Source organism: Labrus bergylta, chromosome 13, assembly GCF_963930695.1.
Source record: "Labrus bergylta chromosome 13, fLabBer1.1, whole genome shotgun sequence".
NCBI lineage: Eukaryota > Metazoa > Chordata > Actinopteri > Labriformes > Labridae > Labrus > Labrus bergylta.
The window spans coordinates 3,100,236-3,124,594 of NC_089207.1; the positions used below are offsets into that span (position 1 = coordinate 3,100,236).

Sequence of the window (24,359 nt, forward strand, 5' to 3'; positions counted from 1 at the left end):
AAAGAGAAGATTTATTTCTCATATATGGACTTGGCTTTTATAAAATTGACGAGTATATCAAAACTAGAGACGTTTATTTTCATTGTGTGTTCATTTGTCAGTTTTACATTTTAACTGATTTGTCAAAATTGTTGAACACAAGATGTTAAAAAAAAGAATGAATATTTACAGAGCCATGAGGTCGCACGGCTTGATGTCTTTTAAATGTCTTTCCTTTATTATTGCATAAAATAAAAACACAAACACTGTCATTTAAGAAGCTGTGACTGGACAGTATTTGGCACGTGAAGTATGACCTGAAGAAAAAACTAAATTTCAAGCTGTTTTTGTTGTTGAAATTCAAATAATTTAATGATTGATTAAATCGAGTGAGCATTTCAACCCTTGCAAATATAACAACTATAGTTACATATTTACAAGATATTTCTGAAGTCCAAATTCAAAACATGGACCTCATAAACTGAAACAAAGAACAAGGAAAATGAATATTTACAGACAAAAGCTTTGCTAAAAAGATATTGAGGTTTAGCTAAAACATGAAGTGAAAGCATATAACGGGTTAGGAGGTAGGTTAAGATGTTCGATCAAGGTTTATTTAAAAAAATGAATTTTCAAAAGTGAGAAATCCTCACAGTCTACAACCTGTTGTGAAGCCAATTAAAGGTGTCCAGCTCACATCATTCACTGTATGTCGAGTTAATACCTGGAGCCTTGTTAACACCATTATACTGCATCATGATCGCTAAGGTAGAAAGAAGGAAAACCCATTTTACAAAAAAAGTGATATTTTATCCTTTTAAGTTTGAAAAAACATGACAGGTTTTTGAACATGCAGACATCCAGCATCCTGCATCCTGCTTATGACATCTGCTCCCGCCCCCACGCTCATCTGTCAGGCTAACAGGCTCACTTTTAGACATAAAAAGAGCCCAACTTTTAAAGCAGTAAAATCATAAAACTCACAGGGTCAGCTATATTTAGCTAATAGCACTAACCCTACAGGTCAAACAATCAACGTATCTATATTTGACTTTCTAAAGCAACACGAGGCGTCAGAAAGCAGCGAGTAAACAGAACAGACGCAGCCACAGAGGTCTTGATCTGAAAGCATGAAGTCGATTCATCACCAGGTGAAGTGCAACATGTCAAACATGAACACAGTGTACGATCAGACTTTCATCTCGTCTACACTGATAGATGAGCTCTTTAGGGGTAAATTAATCAAAGTCTTTGTGACAGAGTGTGAAACATGGTGTTGTATTAGTGCAGTGTAATCACTGTACATGTCACACGCTTCACATAAAAACACAGAAAAACAAGTTACTGAAGTGAAGAAAGCCAAAATGACTGTTCCCTTTTGTTTTTACACACACTGTTCAACTGAGCTGAGATCTATTCGCTGTCTTTTTGTTAATACTCTACTTATTTTTTTCTGTAATACACTCCTTTTATTAAGGATTCATCTCAGGAAGCACACCATGGTGGGAGTTCAGCTTAATTATGGTTTATTTTGGGGCTTTTTTATGCCTTTAAAGACAGGACAGTGGACAGAGTCAGCAATCAGAGAGAGAGAGAGAGAGAGAGAGGAGCCACAGGTTGGATTCGAACCCGGGCCGCCCGCTTGAAGGACTACAGCTCCGTACAATGCTCGCGCCGCACACTAACCCCTACTGTACGCTACAAGCACACCATGTTCAGCTTACATTTTGATTGAGAAATATATCAAAGTTTTGTCTTGTTGAAACGTGAGAAGTTAATTTGACCTTCACAGACATTTTTCAAAACAGTTTTTTTGTATCAGACTGGACAAATACATTTTATAAAAGTACACAAACATTGAAATGCAAAGGCTCACACACACAGATCTTCAGGGAGACATTTGATATGTTTGTTCTGAAGATCTGTGCGTGCAACTCTTTACCCTTAAAGTATTCAAACGTTGTCTTACAGGACAAAAAAGCCACACTTCATAAACTTGTCAAATAATACTGCTTACTAAATGAAGCTGAACATTCTCATTAGTGTCATTAAGAAATTCAGAGTGTGTTCTAGTCCTGAAAAAATGTCAAGGAGACAAACAGGATGTAGTCAGAGAGGTGGATTATTGATCCTGGTCAAGCTGAGGTTAAACCACCGAACAATTGTTGTGGGAAATGGTGGAATAAACAAAGTGCAACGTGCTGCAACTCAATACTGTAGAAGAGAAGATTAAGATCAGAGGAGTCGATGTTTGATGAACAGAGAGGCTCACGATCAGGGTCAAAGGTCAGACTACTGAGGGCCAAAATACTGAAAATAAAAAAGTTATTGGAGCAAGATATACATGTAGAACATGCAAAGGAGCTTCTTTATGAGCTACTTTAGTATTTGAAAGTAATCAATTGTATTTTTTTAATCTTAATCTTAACCTTAACATTTTTTATTTTTTTTTAAATTTATCCTTTATTTTAGCAGCTAGGACCGACTCGGTCTCGGCACTGAGACCGAGGTCTCTTTTCCAGGGGTCCCCTGCAGCAATACAAAAATAGAAACAGCAATATAAACATAATATCATCTGGATACTGAAACACATATTCACACATGTAAAACCATGTCCATTTAAATGAATTCACATTGTGAAACAGTTGCAATTTCCTTCCTGAGGTAGTTTGGACACGAGGTCTTTAAAAACGCTGAATGACACAAGAGAGGGCAACTTAACCATTAAGTTGCTCGGCCTGTTACGCAGCCTGTGAAGGGGTCATGTGTGGGGCATCGATTTTATTTTTAAGGGGTTTTAAGGGGTTTAGATGCATCTGTACATAACTGATGTCAGACAAGCGGAGGCTGAGTGCGCCGTCTTAGTATCAATGATTAGACTTAATTGTGCTCCATTATCTGTCAAATTAACCCTGTAAATAAAAGTAGAAATAAACAAAACGTTAATCATTATTGACCTCACAGTCGGCTAATACAAACATTCAGTGATGGAGGTTTATGTAACTCAAGTAGCCCACTTCACATGTAATCTACAAGAAGTAAGCATCTCTCTGTCTCTGAGCTCCATGAGGCTCATACAAAGATACAAACAATGAGCTCAAGGTTTAAATATGGATTCAGACTTAATTGTCCCAGAGGGAGATTATTTCGTTTACAGCCATTTCAATAAAGTTCTAAACAAAGATATAAACACGGCAATAAAGGCTGAACATCAAGTCTCCATAAATACATTCATAAATCACAGCTGATCATTGTTCGTCAGGCGCTGTGTCCACCGATGCTGAGAGGAGGAAACCGAAGCAAGCTCCTCTCCTTTTTATAAATAACAACTGTAGGGTACAAGTGATGCATAATGCAAGCGAGGGCTCTGTAATCAGGAGTAATAATACGTGTTCCATGAAACACCCTGGATGAATTAAGACCGAGATCAAATCTTTGATACAAATCCTGCAAGGGTTGGAGAAAAGGAGTTCTCAAAGTGCAATCATGAAACATGGAATAAAGTTAATAATATATATGTTTTTTTAAATATTAGAAGTAAAGGATTATAATGATGTTTCTGTATAAAGCACTGATCTAAACCAACGTCACAAAGAGCTTTACAGAATATAAAATCCCAACCGTAAAATACACGATTATTAAATCCTAAAACATGAAAATCAAAACAACAGGAACAGAAACAACAACGACAAAGATTGACTCATTTTGACTTTAGAACAAATATAACAGCATGGATAAAACACGGATTACAAAAAGGACTTTCAATAAAAAAATGTTATTTAAAAAGTGATTTAAAGGAAGGTACTGACGGAGCTAGTCTGAGATCCTCAGGCAGAGGAGTGCAAGTGTTTTGTTTTTTTAATGATAAATGGTAATTGATCAATTGGAAAAAATAAAAGGGTAGATATGGAAATTGAAAAAGACAATCAAACACGTGTAGAGGGAAAGTCAAAATACACTCAGGGATGACGTCACCAAAGTGTTGAGCAGATGTTGCAACGCCTCAGCCTAATTCTGTATTCCTACTGACGTCGTTTCCTGAGAAGGCGTGCAGAACAGACTTACAATAAACAATAAAGCAATTAATAAGAAGCCGTCCTTATTTAGATATTTTTGACTCTTGTTATTCTTTAAGGAATGACCAAAATAAAAACATTCATTCATTCATTCTACAGACGTTTACAGAATTGGGCGGCATTAGATCGGTCAGTAGGGACTTGGGGTTGGGAACCCGAGGGTCGCCGGTTCAAGTTCCGATGCGAACCATAATATGTGACATCTGACACCCGCTCTGACATCTCTCCACTAATGCATGTCCACACGTCGTGTTTGTGTTGGCTGCACTACTGAACAACCATGACTCCATTTGTTCTTCAGACCTGGAATCTGCACCTGACGGTCTTCCATGATGTGAAAATAGCACATCTGCATTCAGAGATAAACAGTACGTAGATATTTTACTCAATAACAGATGGTAAACCAGAATTTCCACAAGGGAAGTCTACTGTATAAAAAAAGAACAATAAATAATGAACATTTTCAGAAAACATGTCTCATTGTAAGTATCTCTTGACACATTGATAATCTGTATGTATGTTTTCAGAATCAGAATCAGAATCTGGGTTTATTGCCAAGTACATTTACACATAAAGGAATTTGACTTAGTGTATTGGTGCTAAACAATTAACAGGGAAATAAAGCAGAACTAGAAACAACTTAAATAATACAGAATAAGAAGATATTACAATATATAAAATAGAATTTAAAAATATAAAATATAATAAACACAAAATGTACAAAAGGTGACATGTAGGAGCTGTGCAGTGGACTATGAGAAAACAAAATCTTAGTGTGTGTAACTAATCACAGAGTGCATGTTAGGAAGATACATTTTTAAAGTCCAGTGAGCGTTAATGTAACGCATAAAGAACAGTTCAGCATTCAGTTTTCAGCGTCAATCATCACAAGCAAACAATATCCAAGCATACAATACGATGCTGTTACAGTGAAGCTGCACAAAGACGAGGAGAGAAAAACAAAACGTAAAAAAAGAAATCAAATAAAAAGACAACGACAACAACTGAAATGCGCATGATCCCTTGAAGAAGGTCAATAATAACATCAACAATTACCGACTCTCTCTTAGAGTTAATCACATCTAATGACAGCTAACTCATTTAGAGATGATTCACTTCCACTATTCACTCTCTGCAGCATTACACAGTGTGTATTGTGCTTTGCCATTGTATCTTTTTTTTTTATTTCCTAGTGACTAATTTTTCAATTATTGATTTGGACTTTGTCATTCAGTACTCCATTGTGATTGGTCACTTTGCCCGTTCATGTTATCAAGCTCCATCAGCCCCACACATAATAACTCAAGGATGAACACAGAGTGCTCCCTGCTTTCAGAAACACCTTATTGAAAACCCATCAGTCTGCCGCGGCCCCGCAGGGAGCCGACATGTTTACAGTCTTTCACTGGAGCAGGAGGGCAGACTCAATGTCAAACCAGTGAACGGCACGTGCTGGCTGACCGTCGGCGGCGTGTGTCTTGTTGTCGTGAATGCCTATTAGCTGAGTGCTGGCAGTGATGGAGAAGCATCAGATGAAAACCTTTGAGAAGCATCCATTCTGGTGTTGGATCGATGCGGGAGGAAGACCGGCGGCTGATCGATCAACACGCGGGCAGACATTACAAGTTTCTAATTATTACCACGCTCATCCATCAAGCTGAGGATTTAATGTTGGCGTGAAAGTGAAGGGCGGTGAAGGACAGAAGTGGAACAATAATGTTTTTTCTAGGAAAGCTCTAAAATAGCATCAGTTATAGGGGCAAGACACTAGAGAGCACTTTGGTTATGTGATCATCATACATCACTGCTGTTATGTGTTGTCATAGGAAGTCTGCGACACACACTTTGATGCTGCTGAGCCATTGATCTGACTATCTACAAAAGAAAATGATAATGTGTGAATCTGTGTGTGAGGTGGAAGTCATTCATATGCAAACAACTGTGTGCATGTTTCAGCGAGCCGCCGTGCCCTTTTATATAATTAATGGTATCTTTTGAAGTTACCTTGGCTTTCATTCTACTTCAGTCTTGACTTTATTTTGGGACCTTGAGATGCTCCAGCTGATGTTAGAGATTTGATGTGCAAACATTTTAAAATGCTATTTGAAGTCTTGATTTATCCTCCTCTGCATTTATGAGAACAAAATCCTCTTTGCTTTTTAATACCGTACCAGATTGTATTTTCCAGTTGGTTTGTTAAAGGCTTTATATACTTTTTTTTTGATCCAGCAGATGTCGCCCTTGAGCTCCAGCATGAAACCAAAACAACTTGCGCTGCATTGTTGTGTTAGCATGCTAATGCTAGCGATCTTTATTATGCTGGTATCTTCACACTGCATGTAAATTTACCTGAAATGAGCGTGATCTAGAAACACAGTTAAGCAGTGAGTACAGTATGTTATTCTTCTTTACTCTAGTCCCTCAATTAAACAACTTTTATACACGAGGGGAGGAGTCAGCCGGCCCTCCCGGCGATGTAAACAAAGTGAAGATAGGACTCTGAAAACTCTGAAAACATCACAGACAGTGGGACTCGGGTGTTACACCCATTGTAGACAGTCATGACTCACAGAGTTATTTTCAGAGGAGATACTTGATTTATATTATATTTAAGTGTATCACATATAAAACCTTTAATCTGTCTCCAAATTAGTACTGATAAATAAATATTAAAGTTATACATTTTATATTCATATTTGTAAATATTGTTTATATTTTCAATTGCCTGCGCTTGAACATTATAGCTTATTACTTATACTACCGGTACTTTATTATTGCTTTCACTTGGTACTTATGCTTATTATATTGTAGACAGTCATGACTCACAGAGTTATTTTCAGAGGATATACTTGATTTCTATTATATTTAAGTGTGAAAAATCACATATAAAGACTTATACCCTTTTTAAATATATTCAGTTTTTCATTCAGTCAAAGTATTTCATCAGCTGCACCCCCCCCCCCCCATAGTCCTCTAATCTTTATAAATAACCTCGTCTGAACCTCCTCACACGCCAAAGAAAGTGTGAAGGATGCAGTGACCCCCTTTGGGCTGTACAACAAATAGTACCTCTGAAATAGGCAGCCAATGGCAAGCATCTACACCCTGTGTCAGACAAATATCTACTCACGCAAACACACAACACTTTTTACTTTTTAAGCCTTTAAAGGGAGAGTTCAGATCGTTTGAAGGGGGTTGGGAAAGTTACTTTAATAGTGAATGTACTACACACATTGGATGATGTCAACTTTTATTTTTTAAGGTAGAACCTTTTTTCTAAATGGCTAAAATACATGTTTTTCATGACCCTGTATTTATGCAAATTGCTTACATTGCATAACTCGACCAAGTTTCTCCAAACACGGGCCATGCAGACTGTCATCTACTTTATGAAATGCACTCACTCACTAATGATACCTGATAGACCACCACTTCAAAAATCATTAACAGAAGCTTTAATAATAATAAACTGCAGAGGTCAGTGGTCATATCCTCTACTTCAGTGCTTCCCAAAGTGTGGGCTGTGGCCCCCTGGTGGGCCGTGTTGGTACTGCAGGTGGGCAGCGAAAAGCCCTCAACCAAGTATTAAAATAAAAGAAATATCACAATAATGATGAGTTACCATGAGTCAACCCTTTAAGTGATTAGTAAGGCATGTCATGACTATTCATTTTAAGTTTGGGAAAGGCTGCTCTACATCTACCTCTGGTAGGGCCAGGAGGGGGTGAAAGACCCATTGTGCTAAACTACAGTAACTATAAAGAACAATAGGAAGAGGAAACTCAGGGATTATGTCACTTGAGTAGGGAGCATAAGGATTAATAATAATTAATAATTCCTTGTCTTCTTCTGGTTTCCCCCTTTTTGAAATGACGATTACATACTACCGCTGGTCTGATTATTTCTGTCTATTGCACTCTACATGTACATCATGACAATAACAATCAATTAACTATTACATAGCAGTGTATAAGATGTTTTGAAATGCATCCGCCTGAAAATAATCATTTTACATTATTTGAATAAAATGGCTTGAAATAGATAAGGACACATTTTCCTCCATATGTGCGGTGACAGTCTGTTGTAATTATGCAGGCGTGTGATGAGAGCGCCGGCTTTTGGTTGGCTCTCTCCAAGAAGGAATCTGTGTTACAGATGGTGTATCTGGTATCACATCTGTCCAGGTGCTGCGGTTTGGCCTTCAAAATAAACTGAAAATGAGCTGCATCCTCCTCTCCCAGCTCATTATCATCTATCTGTGGAGTAAATCTAGAGTCTGAGAGGGGAGCAGCATGGTGGAAAAAAAGACCTTCATAAAACTGTAACAACAAATCAGTGCCTCATCGGTCTGCTTTGTTTTGTTTTTTTTGGGGGGGGGGCTTTTTGTGCCTTTAATGGAGAGACAGGACAGTGAATAGAGCTGGAAATCAGAGAGAGAGAGTGGGGAATGACATGCGGGAAAGGAGCCACAAGCTGGATTTGAACCCGGGCCGCCCACTTTTAGGACTACAGCCTCCATAAATGGGGCATGCAAACCAACCACTGGTCGATCTATGGAGTCTGACGTCACTTTCCTGCGCCGTCCACTTTGCCATTTCATTTTCGAGTTGGTTTGAATTATGAGAACTTTTTAGCACGGCAAGTTTGAAAACGAAAAGCCAAAAACCTTTTAATTTCCATTCGAATGATGTCATAAACATATGCATACATAGAGCGCAAAAGTATAATGCAAATTGACTGAATATTAATTTTAAATATAGGTCAAATAAAGCACCTATATTCTGAAAATTAAAACGTGTTTCTGTTATTGCATTTTCATTTTAAAATTAGCTTTTTCATTTGAATTATGATACAGATTTTGTGGGGCTTTTTTTGAAAATGAAAAAGCAAATGTCATTTTCTTCCTCATTTTAATTTAGTCAAAGAAAGTGCATTTTTGAAGTTGAAAACTAAAATTCTAATTAGATAAATTAGTCATCATAGTCAAATAATACACCCATATTCTGAAAATTAAAAATAATTTCTGTTAATGCATTTTCATTTTCAAATGAGCTGTATCATTTGAATTCTGATCACTAATCGCTTCCATAGCCGGTCTGCTTTGTTCAATGGAATTACAGCTAACATTGTTGAGATGAGAAGATGATGACAATATTTCGTCTTATGGCATAATCTTTTATTAACATTTTTCAACGGTTGGATGATGATACATATCTCAAAATCAGGAAAAATGGTGGCAGGTTGGTCTTCAGCCAGAATACAGCAGGCAAGTGTCAAAGTTCAAAAATGTTGCGGACATTAAATACCCCCCACCCCCCCTCCATGACATTGGTTACAGTCATGATGACCTAACAAAGACATTCCATACCCGATGGTCTCTTTACTGGACGGATGACAAACAGAAACATTGGCGCAGGAAAGAATAGTTGCCTCGTACCCTGATCTTAAGCAGTTAGCCATATGCTGGACGTCAGAGGCATTCAGAGTTTTCAAAAGAGCATTACAGCGTAGCTCGCTATAATTATGACACATTTCTTTGTCCGTCAAAATAGCTCTGGCAGCAAGAGATCACAAACGAGACATGGCATCCCACTACTGAAGCGTAGAAGACAAGAACGCCACAGGAACGGGATGAGAGCTGTGTCTCTGTGACCCAAAATGCCTGAGGTGAAGCTGCACATTCAAGCGGAAAGACAAATTATAGTCCAAAGCTGATATGTACGAGCATCATGCATATGTCTGAATACAGATGTGGTGTTTTTACGTCACTGAAGACAGTCAGGTCTTAAGGACAAATGGAGTCATTATTGTACAGCCGTTCAAGCAATGCCTTTTAATAATGACTCGTACTTAAGGAGGACATACATCAAACCTGCTTCTGGAGGAGTACGGCTGATTTACTCCATCTAGTAGGAGGAGATGGTGACAGCAGGTATTTGCATCATTGGACTCCGGATTTGCAACATTGGAGGTGTTGAGCTGAGACCTTGTTTGGACATGTTTTTCAGGATGTAAATGAAGTCTGTTCTGCACGCCTTCTCAGAAAATGACAGTAGTAGGAATACAGAATTAGGCTGACGCGTTGCAACATCTGCTCGACACTTTGGAGACGTCATCCCCGAGTTCTTTATAGTTACTGTAATTTTCTGCAATTGGCAATTTTCTCCTCTGATGACGAGAAGCAACCTGTTTAACTGAACATTATCCTTTCACCACATACCTGAGAGCACGGGGATCAGTGTGTGTCTCATCTTCACATGTTCTAGAGTCCTTTGAGAGTCCTTGGACTATTCTCCTGTTTACCTTCTGTTGATGCTCAGGGTTTTAAAAAAAGATGTATTGGATGAATACATAGATGGGGGGAAAAAAGGTGAAAACAAATAAACAGCAGTTTAGAATTTAATCTGGTACAGTTTGTATAGGAGGGACAACAACAGCATTTGTTGGAGGAATTTATTATTTTGTTCATTGAAGTGTTTTATTTTGAATTAATTTTGGATTGTTTTCACTCAGTTTTCAGTCAGTTGAATACTTATTATTGACATTGTTTTAATGGTACTTGTAAGATTTACCCCATTTGGTGCAAGATTGTTTCTAGCGCCAACGCAATTCAAGAAAACAAACTATGAGACAGAAAGACCTGACGCAGAAGAATTTGAGAAAATGAGGAAAGCAACATTTTAGAAAAGATTCACGAGTGATTTAAGAGAGAGTTTCAAGAGACTATAAATTTGAGGTATACAAATTTGAGATAGAGAGGGAGAAACAGAGAATAGAGAAATGAAGATTTGCAAAAGGTTCATTAAAGAGAGAACGTTTTGTAGAAGAAAGATGAGAAGAAACATGGAATGATTCAAGAGGGGTCAGAAAAGAAAGAAAGAAAGAAAGAAAGAAAGAAAGAAAGAAAAGACCCCATGCAGAGCCCATTTTTTTTAAAAAGGGGTGCTGAACCGTGGTAAAAACACGAGGAGCAGCATCAGTGGTGGAAATGATCTCATCTTTATTCAGAGTCAGTGCTTTAAACATTGTGTCATCAGGAAGCTGTAATCAGAGCCCATCAGGCTCAGAGTAAATGACGGCATTTAGTCGTTTAAAAGCCCGCTTTGTGGAGGATAATCATACGGTGGGGACTTGGTTTGTGAATGTCACTGAGCTCTCTCCGGGTTTTAACACTAAACATGTGTCTTCCTTTATGTTACAGATTTAGATTAAACCCCAAAACCTCAAAATTTGAGTTTTTTACTGTAATCTGCACTCTGCATGTAAATCACACATAAAGGCGGCTGTTAGGGTTTCTGGTTTATTTTCATAGTTAGATTCAAGAAAATGAAAAAAAAAAACGACATTCAATACATTTTATACAAAAGTTTGATCCGACCAAGCATTCTGATTAGACAAGAGAACATCACTGGGACTGTGTCCAAAAAACCGCATACTTTTCAGACTTTTCATACTAAATGTGACGTCACATCAATGATGTAGTATGACCCGAAATCATAGTGGGCAATCATGTGCATGCGTGCATGTCTTGTGACTGTTAAAAAAACACGTTACAGATGCGACATGTACTGCTTTTTGCTAGCTTCCTGAAACACTCAGTAGTGATATATTAGATACAGACTCAGTGAATGATCAATAAGTTATATCTTCCTGCATGTCATTAATGAAATTGCCTCGGGCTGTGTTTTTCCTTTCAGATACCCACGATGCAGTTTTACGGTTCAACGCTGCACCCACAGAGGGATACGAGAGAGACGTTGGAAACAAAACCACTATTCGCATCATCAACTCACAGGTGAGTGACTTAGAGAGCGGCGTGATGCGTGAATCATTGATTAAAAACTCAGAGGATCTGCAGCACTCTGCGGCACGCGATGTAAGACTAGTGGAGCCGCATACGAGGGAAATGTAAATGATTCATGACTCTGATCTAATTATTATTTTAGCAGTAATAGTTAATGTTCTTTTATGAAGTACAGCCATTCGAGCCGCTGCCTAACTAGAACGAGAACTCAGCTCAGAGTTGAACATTTGGGACTGGAATTTTCGAGCATTCGGTACATTTTGGTTTGAATTGCGGAAGTGAAGAAAATCAAGCTGACAGCAGTCTTTAATTTTGATTCACATGATTTTGAGAATCCAAAAAGATCATGTGGTTTGGTCTGATTATTTCCCATTGCTTTACCGTCATTAACCCTTTTCACACATACGGAAATCTCCTGAAAAACTCCAGAGATTTGTCTACCCGGAGGTTCTTTAGGTTATGTGTGAACACAAACAGACACATTTTTCACACAGACTTTACCCAGAGTTTCTCCTCCAGACCTCTAGTATTTTATCTGCAGAACATCCGAGTGAGCTGATGTCTGGACGCAGCAGCATATACTCCAGAGATTTCAACTGGAGCCAATAGAAAGAGAATGATGTTTATATAGTGACTGTCTAAAGTGTCTGCACGCGACCTCTACGATCTCCATACACTAATTAAACGTCTGCATTCTGTTTTCTGTTGGTCAGTTTGTTGTTCTCCTCTCTTTTGTGGATGTTGTCATTCCATTGGATTACACATAGCATTGATATAAAGACAAATATTCTCATTATAACGTTGTGTAGCAGACTCCAGTGTTTCCCCTAGGTTTGAAGCGTTGACAAGCGGGGACAAGCTGACATGCCGACACGGCGACACAAACACTTGAAGGAGTCTTGGTGTTCATGTGTTACTGTTAATGACAGCTGTCCTTTTCTATCGGAAAGGTATCCTTAAATGACTTCTTTCCCTGATTTCCGACTCTATCCACTATCCTATCTCTACAATAAAAGGCCCAAAAAGCCCAAAAATAAATCTTAAATTAAAAAAAATTACCTCTTACCTCGGGAAATCCCCCGCGCCCCCTCCCCCCTGACAGGGAAAGTCCCCCGCTGTGAGGAGCATATGTGAACGGCTAGGTCAGGAGAATCTCCGGAGCGTTCCTCCTGTAAATATCTAGATATTATCCGGAGTGCAGATGTGAAAACGGCTCTTGTGACTTGGCACTTTGGATTCTGGTCTGATTCATTCTGTGAATTTTTCCTGATTCAGTATGATTTTCTGGGTAGTTTTGGCATACTGCAGATCTCACATTTCTTCATATACTGCATACTGCATTTTGGCCAAATCAAGGACATATACTTGAATGTTAGGCAGGGAGAGCAAAACAAAAACACAGCCCAGTCAGAGGATGTAACAGCTACTCTTATTAATCACTGTGAACATGTATTTAATGAGTGTGGAATGTGAAGTGTCAGAAAGGTGTTATCACCACTCTGTGTATTCAGATCAGCTCTAGATACTGAGGGCAACAGGTAGACACACACACACACACACACACACACACACACACACACGCACACACATTTCATAAGAGAGAAGAAAGACATAGAACAATTTACAGATATTAAAACATTCCCTGAGAGTTCTAAAAGGTTGTCGAGATGACACATTAATGCTGACAAGACTGGTTCCATAAAATCCATTTTTTGACTTCCCGGGTGAAAGTGCAGAAGTTTTGGAAGACTATTCCATTCTTTAATGGCTTTAAAAGAAAAAACAGATTGTGCTAAAGCGAAGCCACGTTTAGGAAATACTGCAATCTCCGTTAGAGGCAGACCTTGAAGATCTGCTTATCAGCTCAGAGCGAGGTTTCACAAAGCTTTTCAATGGCGGGGGAGCAGCATCATGGATTATTTTATACACTAAGCGGACATTGGTATAGAAAGTTAAATTGTCAAAGCTTAGAATTTTATATTTATCAAGAATATCACAATGATGATACTCTTGTGGTTAGTTAGTTTAAAGATAATTTATACAATGAAAATGTTACTTTTGATTTAAAGTTTTTTTTACTCTCATGTTGCTTACTTCTCTTTACAGATTTTAGACAACCCTCGACACCAGTTCAACTCAAGCTCGATCTACAAGAATGTGACTTTGGTGGCCTGGGACCCTGCACCTTATACTGTCAACCTACACAAGGTGTGTTTTTGTATTGTACAAGCCTGTTTCTCACACAAACATGCAACCCGTTCATATAGCCACTGAATGGATTTAAAATTGAATTGAATTCTAAAGATGGATATGTAACCAGAGTAATGCATAAAAATAATATAAATGTTCATAATATAAATCTATTCTCCCCTTCTCTCCCGCTCTTCTTCTTCTTTGTTCTATCTTTTAATTATAATTCGTGGAACGGCCCGCTGCCATAATTTTTAATACGATTGTTTAGCTGAAGCAGCCAGGATAATATCCTGAAAACCACAATTTGCAATTGGAATTGATTTGCATGCTGCACGTAAGCTTCTCTCAATTATTTTGGCAAATTTCTATGAGGCCAGATCATTTAAAAAAAAAAAAACGTCCTTGTCTGTTCCCATTGATTTACTTCCAACATTTCATTTTTTTTTTTTTTTTACAAGTTAATAATAGACGCACTTGTCTTTTGAAATTAGGCGACCTTTAGTTCTCTGTAAGAGCAGGGGGTGTTGTTGTCCAGCACGGTCCTCCCATATTACACAACATGACGCTGACATATTGAGCTGAAGCCATTTTTTCTCTCCCATCACCTTAATGGCTCATTTGATCCAAGAGTAAAGCACATAAAGGTTAATCAGATCAATAGCCAGTACACTAACATGCACGTTGCACACTGCACATGCTTCTTGTTCCACGACAACCTTCAGCTGAATAAAACCAATAGTGTCACACAAAGGGAACGTGAAGGATTCTTTGTAAGATATCAAATAGATTCTTACAGCGGATGTGATGAAGACACCAAATGGCTGATTTATTAGCATGTGGAAATACTGCAATGCGCCTAATTTAAACTGTATGTGGTACAGTTTCTTATATAATTGTGTTTAAATAAATACGTTATATTTCTGTCTGCAGGATATCTGCACTAGAGGAGACACAATGGCCATAATGCATCCCAGAACCCATCAGCTGTCATTAAGCTATTTAGCTGAAATTAATGAAATTAACTCGCTAAAAATAGCTAAATACAGAGTTATAAAAAGCTGCAGCTGCTAGATGTTGTTTCTGCGCGACAACTTCATTCTTGTTGAAGTTCTTATTTTGTAAATTTCCTTTAAAAAAACGTTTTTACTTAACATATTGCGTCACATCAGACTGTGGTGTGCACATTGCATTTATTCAGTTTGGATACATGTAGTCATGCTATTAAAGTCAAAGTCATTCATAATTCAGGTCTGTGATACATTTTTTTAATAAGGCTCTATAGAGAAATGCAATATTCATCAGGTTCGTCATGCTTCATGAAAAACAGCAAATGAAAGTTAATGAAGCCTCTTCTGTGTCTCATCAAGAAAATCAGAGTTTATTGAGACATTTTAATGAAAAAAGGAAGCACAGTTTTATGGCGCATTGAAAAAGTGAAAAATTACATGTTATCATTATAGATGATGTGTTTTCTTCCTTTGATCCAGCCTAACTGACCTTTGGCAGCATCAACCATTATATCATCATCTTTATAGTTTGAGCCATTGTGTTGCATTGAGGAGCACAGTCGTAAAGGTTGATAACACGGACATATAGAATCCATTCTGCAGCTTCTCAGCTTGCTGATCTAGAACATTTCACTTTGTTGCTCCAACAAAGACAGGAAACATCTCACAGTAAAAGGCCATTAACTCCCCAAGGAAAGGTGTATAGAAATGAGTGCGTCTAAATTCTCGCTTTTAGTTTAGTTTCTTTTATTCATGACTGTAAATGAAGCTCTCATGAAACAAAGGATTCTTTGGACTGGAGCTGGGGTTTTTTTTTCAGCATCCTCCATCAAGCAGCTCTGCCTCATTCATTACACAGGTATAGTTCAGTGTTGTTCATCGCAGACAGCCCCTTCTCTATACACAGCATGTTATATATCTCTTCTAATGATTTCTGTCAGAGGCTCACAACTTCCCCGTCTACTTTGATAACCCTGACATGCTTGTTTTTTTTTTTTTTGGTGGAAACTGTCAAGTTGTTGAATCAGACAGGAGCATTAAATATAAAAAAAAGCTCTCCTTGAGGCTGATTTTTTGAGTAATTGACAGATTCCAAAACCCTTTAATTTGACAAGAAATAGACTCTCCAGGCTATGCGTTTGAATATATCATAAGTCCAACAAAAACTTTGTATCTATGATGGCAACTCAGCATGGAGAAATCCACAAAAGGCCCTGAAGCAACAGCTAAACCTGTTACATATATTAGTGAGTTTTGATACCGTTTAAATGCTTTATATGCGTGTAAATTTACCTGAAATGAGCGTGATCTAGAAACACAGTTAAGCAGTGAGTACAGTATGTTATTCTTCTTTTCTCTAGTCCCTCAATTAAACAACTTTTATACACGAGGGGAGGAGTCAGCCGGCCGTCCGGGCGATGAAAACAAAGTGAAGATAGGACTCTGAAAACTCTGAAAACATCACAGACAGTGGGACTCGGGTGTTACACCCATTGTAGACAGTCATGACTCACAGAGTTATTTTCAGAGGATATTCTTGATTTCTATTATATTTAAGTGTGAAAAATCACATAGAAAGCCTTTAATGTATATAAATATGGACACAGCGTTTCCATATTCTTCTGTCAAACATTGTTAAAGCCAAATTACTCGTTGAAGGGGTTGGTATAGTCCACTGCAGAATTCTTGCGTCAGCTTGAAGCAAACAGTCATGGTTATGTAAAGTACAATGACTGAATGTGGAGAAGTCTTACATCAGCTGTTTTGTTTTTTTTGCCTCAAATATGTTGTAAAAACCAAATTTGTTAGTTAAATGAACACTTGGACATAAATCAGTGTGATAATAACTATCACAACAGAATTCAGTTTCAGGATAGATTTACCTTGTGTGTATTTTCATTTTTAAACTTTCACCCATGTCCCACCTGTTAACACGAGACAGTCTGGACCTACTCTGCAGCCAGTCCGTCGGGGGGTAGCTCTAAATCTTTTGGCGGGTGGGGGAAGATGTTTCCTCCATTTTTTTATACAATCTACTGCATGTGTTACACGGGGATCTCTTCATGGTTTGTTCTCACCACACATAGTTAAACAGAACCTCTATGTTAATTCTACTGCATATTCAATCTCTTCTCCCATAGGACAGTCGTCAGATAATGATCAATTTTAAGCATGCAGTAAAATTACATTTACACTGAAGCATACCTGACATATACATAGTGGTAATTAAATCCATGTACATTCTATGGCCCGCTCCTGCTACTGCACAATAAATAAAAAAGCTTAGCTTGGTTAGTTGTTATTTTCCCTGATAGTTTAAAAACAATAAACTAAGAGGTAGAGACAGCCAATATAGCATTATGGTATGTCAAAATAAAAACTAAAGAATTTAGTTAAAGGGATGAATTGGTGTAATAACTGGTTGTCAATGAATTGACAGCCACCTCCCCCACAGGAGAATAGGACAAAGGGTCAGTGGAGAGGGGGCAAAGGTACAGAAAGAAACATTTACCACAGAAGAAAAATACAGGACGGGCTCTGAACTACTACCTAATACAGTCTTATGTTTGGAAATCTTTACAGTCGCATATTCACCTTTTACCAGGAAGATTTTCTGTAATTATAAAATCAAGACAGACCTTGAAAGACAAAGGTGCATTTATGACTCTGCCACCCATTCATTACATAGAACCCAACACAGCCTCTTCTCTGGTGCTTGGATGTACATTATGGTGAAGTAATCTATGGATGTTTATTTAGTTATATAAAAATTTCTTTGTTCTTGCTCTTTTTTTATACCCGCATTGTATGTCATAGACGATTTATCTCTTAGGGTAACAATAAGAAACCTCCATGAATAATGTAAATCAGACACCTACTGTGGAAAAACACATAAACTGAGTCAGACTGTGCAGATTGCTGGAACAGCCGTGTAACCAAACAGCATGACGCAGAACAAAGAAAACAAAAAAACAGAGAAACAGAAGGCTTGAAAAGCTTGTCTTTTACAGGTGATGTAACAATAAAAGACAAGTATGTGTTCATATGGAGTTGCCACAAGAGAGGCCTGTATTCGCTTTTGTCAGGACCATGAATTTTGCAATAAGAAATAGTCTCCTGTTCAGCTGTAGCACACTGGAGAAGTCAGATACCATTTTGAGATTATGCACAAGAAAGGAAATGTGTTTTTTTTAGCTCTGATGAAAGCAGGTCTGAGTTCAGTTCATCAGAAAGATGAGAGAAGAATAGAACAGAATAGAACAGAACAGAACAGAATAGAACAGAACAGAATAGAATAGAACAGAACAGAACAGAACAGAATAGAATAGAATAGAATAGAATTACTTTATTGATCCCAAACTGTGAAATTGTGGCCTTACAGCAGCAGGTTGTCCAAACACACAATATGAGCAAAAAACACAATATTAGCAAATTTAAACACAATATAATATTAAATACAAAGTAAATAAGCACTAAAAATATCAAAACTAAGAATGAGAATATGTACAACCGGGATTTAACTTAGCATTACTAAGCAGAAGGATGAGAGTGAAAGCTGCTGAAGGGGCCTTCTTGCTGCCTTCTCAATATATTTTTTTTCAAAAGAATCTTTTCTTTTAAAGATTTCTTTTAAAAGGCTTTTTGCCTTTTATTTGATAGGGCAGGAATGGAGTGACAGGAAAGGTGGGGGATGACCTGCATCCTCCATAGGGCGCTTGCTCAACAAACTGAGCCAAACCAGCGCCTCACCTTTTCATTTCTCTTCTTTTTTTTAACATTCATTCTGTGCCAACCGGCCGGTGACGTGCTTTCATATGTTCACTTTTTTGATCCTCTCAGCATATATTATATTGGCTTTGACTATGAGCTCATAATTATTCACTTTCATGTATTTATTTGGCCTTCTTCCCTATGATTACTGTTTCCACATTGCACCTAGAAACCACCATTAAACCTAGAAATAAACTCTTATTTAAATAAGAGAAAAAATCAGACATGGTCTTTCCAAAAAAAAAAATCATAACTTATAGTTAAACTCTTATTTATTCTACGTCATTTGAAAAGCTCATAATCGATGACTATACAAATGTCTCCCCCACGTCACTGAAAGAAATGATTTTATTGTTTGTGCATGAGGTGTTTCTGCTCACACTTGAGCTTCATGTTGAGTAAAGTTTGGCTTTCAAAATGGTTGAAATGTAGAAATGTAAGGACACAGAAATAGTTAAATGAGACAACATTCTTCTGGTAATTAATTCTGCTTGCATATGATTCAGTATAATGAAGGCCACACATTCAAGTTGGGTAACAAGAAGTACAAAGAAATGTATATACAGAAAACCTGGTGCTTCCGGGCTTGACCAATAATTGTATCAAAGTCAAGGTCAAGGTCAAGGTTTCTTTATTCGTCTCCCTAGGGAGAAATTTGTCTCGGATTCTGGGAAATTGCTGCATAGACAATACATCAAAACAATATAAAAACAGTAATTACAAATGTGCAAAAACATTAGCTTATCCCATTAGCTACAGTTTACCCAAGCGTCTGCTTAAGTATCCGTACACATACACACACATACACACACACACACACACACACACACTCACACACTCACTCTTACAATCACATGCACATGTACACACTCCAAATGTTTTCATACATATATACATGGCTACAGTTAACGGTACATTGGGGGCCTCCTGTTTTATCGTTCATCCTCTATTATTTAACTGAGAAAGGAACTAATGAGTTTTTGAAGCGGTTGTGTTTACACAGAGGAAAGCCTGTACCTTCTCCCCGAGTTCAACAAAACATATTCCAAGTGCGATACATGGGAAATGTCCGATAAAATGCCGTTGGCCTGTGTGATGGTAGCCTGCTCAAAAAGATCCTTGGGGGGCAAGAGGGGCACACATTCCCATGACCTCGCCTGCTGTCTTAACCAGGCTGAGGATCTGTAAAAAACAAAATGAACATAATATTTTTTTACATACACCAAACACTCACACTGATGGATATTTGGCAGTTTGAAAGATCGACTTGAATTTCAAAATGAAAACAGAATCCGTTGATTCTCAACTCTCTGCGGTCTCACCTCTCTCTTCTTCAGTGGTATGCCAGTCCGGACTACAATTTGTTCGGCCCGTACGTGGAGCACCGCAAGCTCCACCCCGACCAGCCCTTCTACATCCTCCACCCCAAATATGTGTGGAGACTTTGGGATGTGATACAGGGCAACACTCAGGAGAACATCCAGCCCAATCCTCCCTCGTCTGGCTTCATAGGTGAGCACGCACACACACACACACACACACACACACACACACACACACACACACACACACACACACACACACACACACACAGACTTACATGCATACATACATACAGTCAGTATGCATGCAGAGTGCGTCTGTTCTTTAACTTCCCATTTGTACTCTTATCTCGCCGTTTCCTTCCTGCTCCTGGAGGAGATGTAGGCACACAGACATACACATATGCACCATGCGTTGGAATACATAATGCATTTTTTTAATCTGTACCATGCATAGTGCCACAATCAGCATGCAACAGGGCTTTACAGTGCAATCCGGAGCGGTACATCTGTGCAGGGGTGGGGCAGCAGAAATGTGACCACTGTAAGCTCATCTGAGAAACTCTCCTGCTTGTCAATATCCACTTCATCTTTGTTTGCAGCACTTTATAATTTTCAGACGTTTCATTTTGCTTTTTTTTTTTTTCCTGCACACGGACAAATAACATAAAACATCCAATTATGGTCCTTAGAATGTGTTTATCTCAGAGCGACAGGAAATGACTCTCACTGTTGATCGGCTTGTATCTAGACGTATTGAATGTGCTTATGAAGAATCATTTTTAAGTGTCACTGTGACATTTGGTGCTGAAATATACAGATTCTGTTTTCTAAAGTTTAATAATAAACCAACATGTGTGTTTGTAGTCTCTGAGTGTACCCCCCTCTAATGCTCTTCAATAAAAAAACAAATACATTATGAGGTTATTGTGAACATGATGGTAATGTGAAAATTAAGCACATATGTTACAAAGACAGTGCATAATGCTTTGCAAAATTATATCCATTAGAAATGAAAACCTACTATTGCTAAAGGCTTAAAGTGGAAGTCTGTGATCGGGGGGGAAAAGACCTTTAAAGGACCTGTATCATAAAAAAGAATTGTAAGTGACAATTTCCAAAAGGCTTAGGGAAACTACTGCTAATCAATCTTTAGTTGTACAAAATTGGAGAAAATTGTTAAAATTGTACAACTTGAAAGGTTAATAAACCTTGAAAAAACGTTTTAGGGCCGTCAGCATTAACTGGTAAATGAGTTAACTAAGGTATGAAATAAATGCATACATTTTTTGTTGCTGCTATTGTTGCTATGCTATTTTGTCCTTTTACGGTGTCTCCCTGTTGTCATAGTGAAGGAAAAGAACAACAATGCTGCATCTTTGAATGTCTCATTTCACTTTACAAAGAACTCTCAGACAGCTGCAGCTGACGAGTCAAAAGTCATATCCACCTTATGACATCAAACATTTCACTTATTTATTTTTTTTACCGTTCCTTTGTGCTGTTTTACTTCCTTCCTTTTTCCGATGTTAGCTTAATGTGGTGACCTTCAAATTTACTGGAAAGTCTTTTAGTTTTTTTCATCAAAATAAAAGCAGGTTTGAATTCAAACGGCAAGTGAATTACTCTTGTTTTCAAATAACACAAAAATTCAAAATAAAAGCCTAAGAATTTATATTTTTAAATGCGAAATAAGGGAATTTCAAACATGCGATTACACGATTACATTTTTTTATTGTTTGACAGCCCTTATATATTTCATAACATATAAGCTATTGGGGAAAAGACTTAACATAGTTTCCCAGCCTGTACCTACCATAACCCTTTAGATACATTTCCACAATACAAGCTCCTCACAATAATGTTAGATTAGCATTGTTGGATGCTAAAGTCAGCTGTTGTGTACCACTATAACATGGTCTTTCTGCTCGGTCCAGAAGCAGCGAATTGAAAACACTAATACAAGCATTCAGCCACTTCCTAGCCAAACGTTGCCATTGGATAGAATAGAAACATAGAACTGCATTACATATATGTTTGAAATGGTTGGATGCTAATGTTAGCTGAAGTGTAACTATACTTTAGCTGTCATCTTCCCATCTCCTCGTTAGCATATCAGTATGATAGAATTGCATGATACCGAATACTAGTTAAGAGAAACATTTGCTTTGACTTGGTTGGCCAAAGCCTAAGCTATGTCAATAGAATTCTAAATTGGGCATCTGAACAGAATGAAAAGAGCAGAATAGTACAGTTTGATCGATTGCTCACGATTTGATCTTTTGGAGCTGAACTAGTCTTTAATTATTGCCAACTTGCATCGGCTGTATCACAACCCAGGAAGCAGAAGTTTTGGTTTGCATTATAACCATTAAAGGCTTTATATGCGATTTTTTGATCCAGCAGATGTCGCCCTTGAGCACCAGCATGAAACCAAAACAACTTGCGGTGCATTGTTGTGTTAGCATGCTAATGCTAGCGATCTTTATTATGCTGGTATCTTCACACTGCATGTAAATTTACCTGAAATGAGCGTGATCTAGAAACACAGTTAAGCAGTGAGTACAGTATGTTATTCTTCTTTTCTCTAGTCCCTCAATTAAACAACTTTTATACTCGAGGGGAGGAGTCAGCCGGCCATCCCGGCGATGTAAACAAAGTGAAGATAGGACTCTGAAAACTCTGAAAACATCACAGACAGTGGGACTCGGGTGTTACACCCATTGTAGACAGTCATGACTCACAGAGTTATTTTCAGAGGATATACTTGATTTCTACATTTAAGTGTGAATAATCACATATAAAGACTTTAATACCCTTTTAAATTAAAATATATTCAGTTTTTTCGGCATAAATCAGTCACTGTCTTGAGATAAGTCAAATTCAGACTGAAAGCTTAACAAACAATGTGGCTTGCATGTCTGCGTGTTCCTTGCATGAGTTTTTTCTGTCCTCTCTTGTCATGTTTTGTTGGACCACACAGACTGTAAATTCCACTGCCGGCTGATTAATTCTGCTACATGCTGATTAGATTGATTTTTACCCGGCTGTTTCAAATGACCACCCGACTATAAAGGTCAAACAATCCCCCTCTCTCTTGTTAAAGACATGTCTTTTCAGAAACTGTGAATTGAATTGATAATAATAATTAAATTCCATACTGCCAATCACTGAGACGTAGGAGTGAAAAGCATTAGCACACAAAGACAATGTATTGTAAAAAGTGAAGGTGCACAATTTAAACAAAGGAAGTGCATGTAAGTTGTGTAAAAGAACTCAAATCAAAATCCTGAGTGGAAAAAGTAAAAAAAATAAATAAAAAAAAGGGTCCCATTCATGAAAGGACAAAGGAAAGTGCTGCAATTGAATTATTTTCATATCATTGAAATTTATCTGTAGCTTTTGTATAAATTGACTTAAATAAGTGTGCTTAACCTCGAAACAAGAGCTCTTCTTTTGTTTCTCTGGAAATAAGTAAGTGCAAGGTCCTTAGTCACCATGGGTTTAACAAAAGATGCTGTGTAATTGTTTATCTTCTCAAAGATACAGAGTCATTATGGTGACAAAGGAGAGAAAATGCTCAGTTTTCAGTGTAGCTTTAATGACAGGGTTTTCTTCTTTCTGAAGAAGGGTTCCCCATCACTACCACAAACATATAATCTGGATCATTTTAACTCAAGATTGGCTGCATTTTGTTTCTGTCTTGAGAGGTATTGGTCGTGTGCTGTTTTTAGTTATAAAATCCATTGCTTGTCACTCCTGTGTAAGTAAATTAAAACCATTTTCAGTGTAAACTATTTCACACTGAGGAGCAGTATCGCAGATTTACACTTTATTATGTTAAGGTTTTAAAGCATCTCATAGCTAATAGATAATACATAGATAAATTATAATAGTCAGGAATTATTGAGCCAAAGTGTAAATATCAAATGATCTCCCAAGAATGTGTGAATCATAAAAAAAGGGTCTTTAAAGGCTTTATATTTGATTTTTTGATCCAGCAGATGTCGCCCTTGAGCACCAGCATGAAACCAAAACAACTTGCGCTGCATTGTTGTGTTAGCATGCTAATGCTAGCGATCTTTATTATGTTCGTATCTTCACACTGCATGTAAATTTAAAAACTCTGAAAACATCAATTAAACCCTCAATTAAACAACTTTTATACTCGAGGGGAGGAGTCAGCTGGCCGTCCGGGCGATGTAAA

The 24,359-nt window shown here is 37.7% G+C and overlaps 1 protein-coding gene across 2 annotated transcripts in view; it reads left to right on the plus strand.

The window, feature by feature from the left end:
• Positions 1-24,359, plus strand: part of st6gal2a (ST6 beta-galactosamide alpha-2,6-sialyltranferase 2a) — a 65,546-nt gene that overhangs the window by 32,121 nt on the left and 9,066 nt on the right. For both annotated transcript variants that reach the window (XM_020655361.3, XM_065961900.1), the window contains exons 4-6: positions 11,753-11,850; positions 13,966-14,067; positions 20,168-20,342. In XM_020655361.3, the coding sequence (XP_020511017.2) occupies positions 11,753-11,850; positions 13,966-14,067; positions 20,168-20,342 (375 nt within the window). The remainder of the gene's footprint in view (positions 1-11,752; positions 11,851-13,965; positions 14,068-20,167; positions 20,343-24,359) is intronic.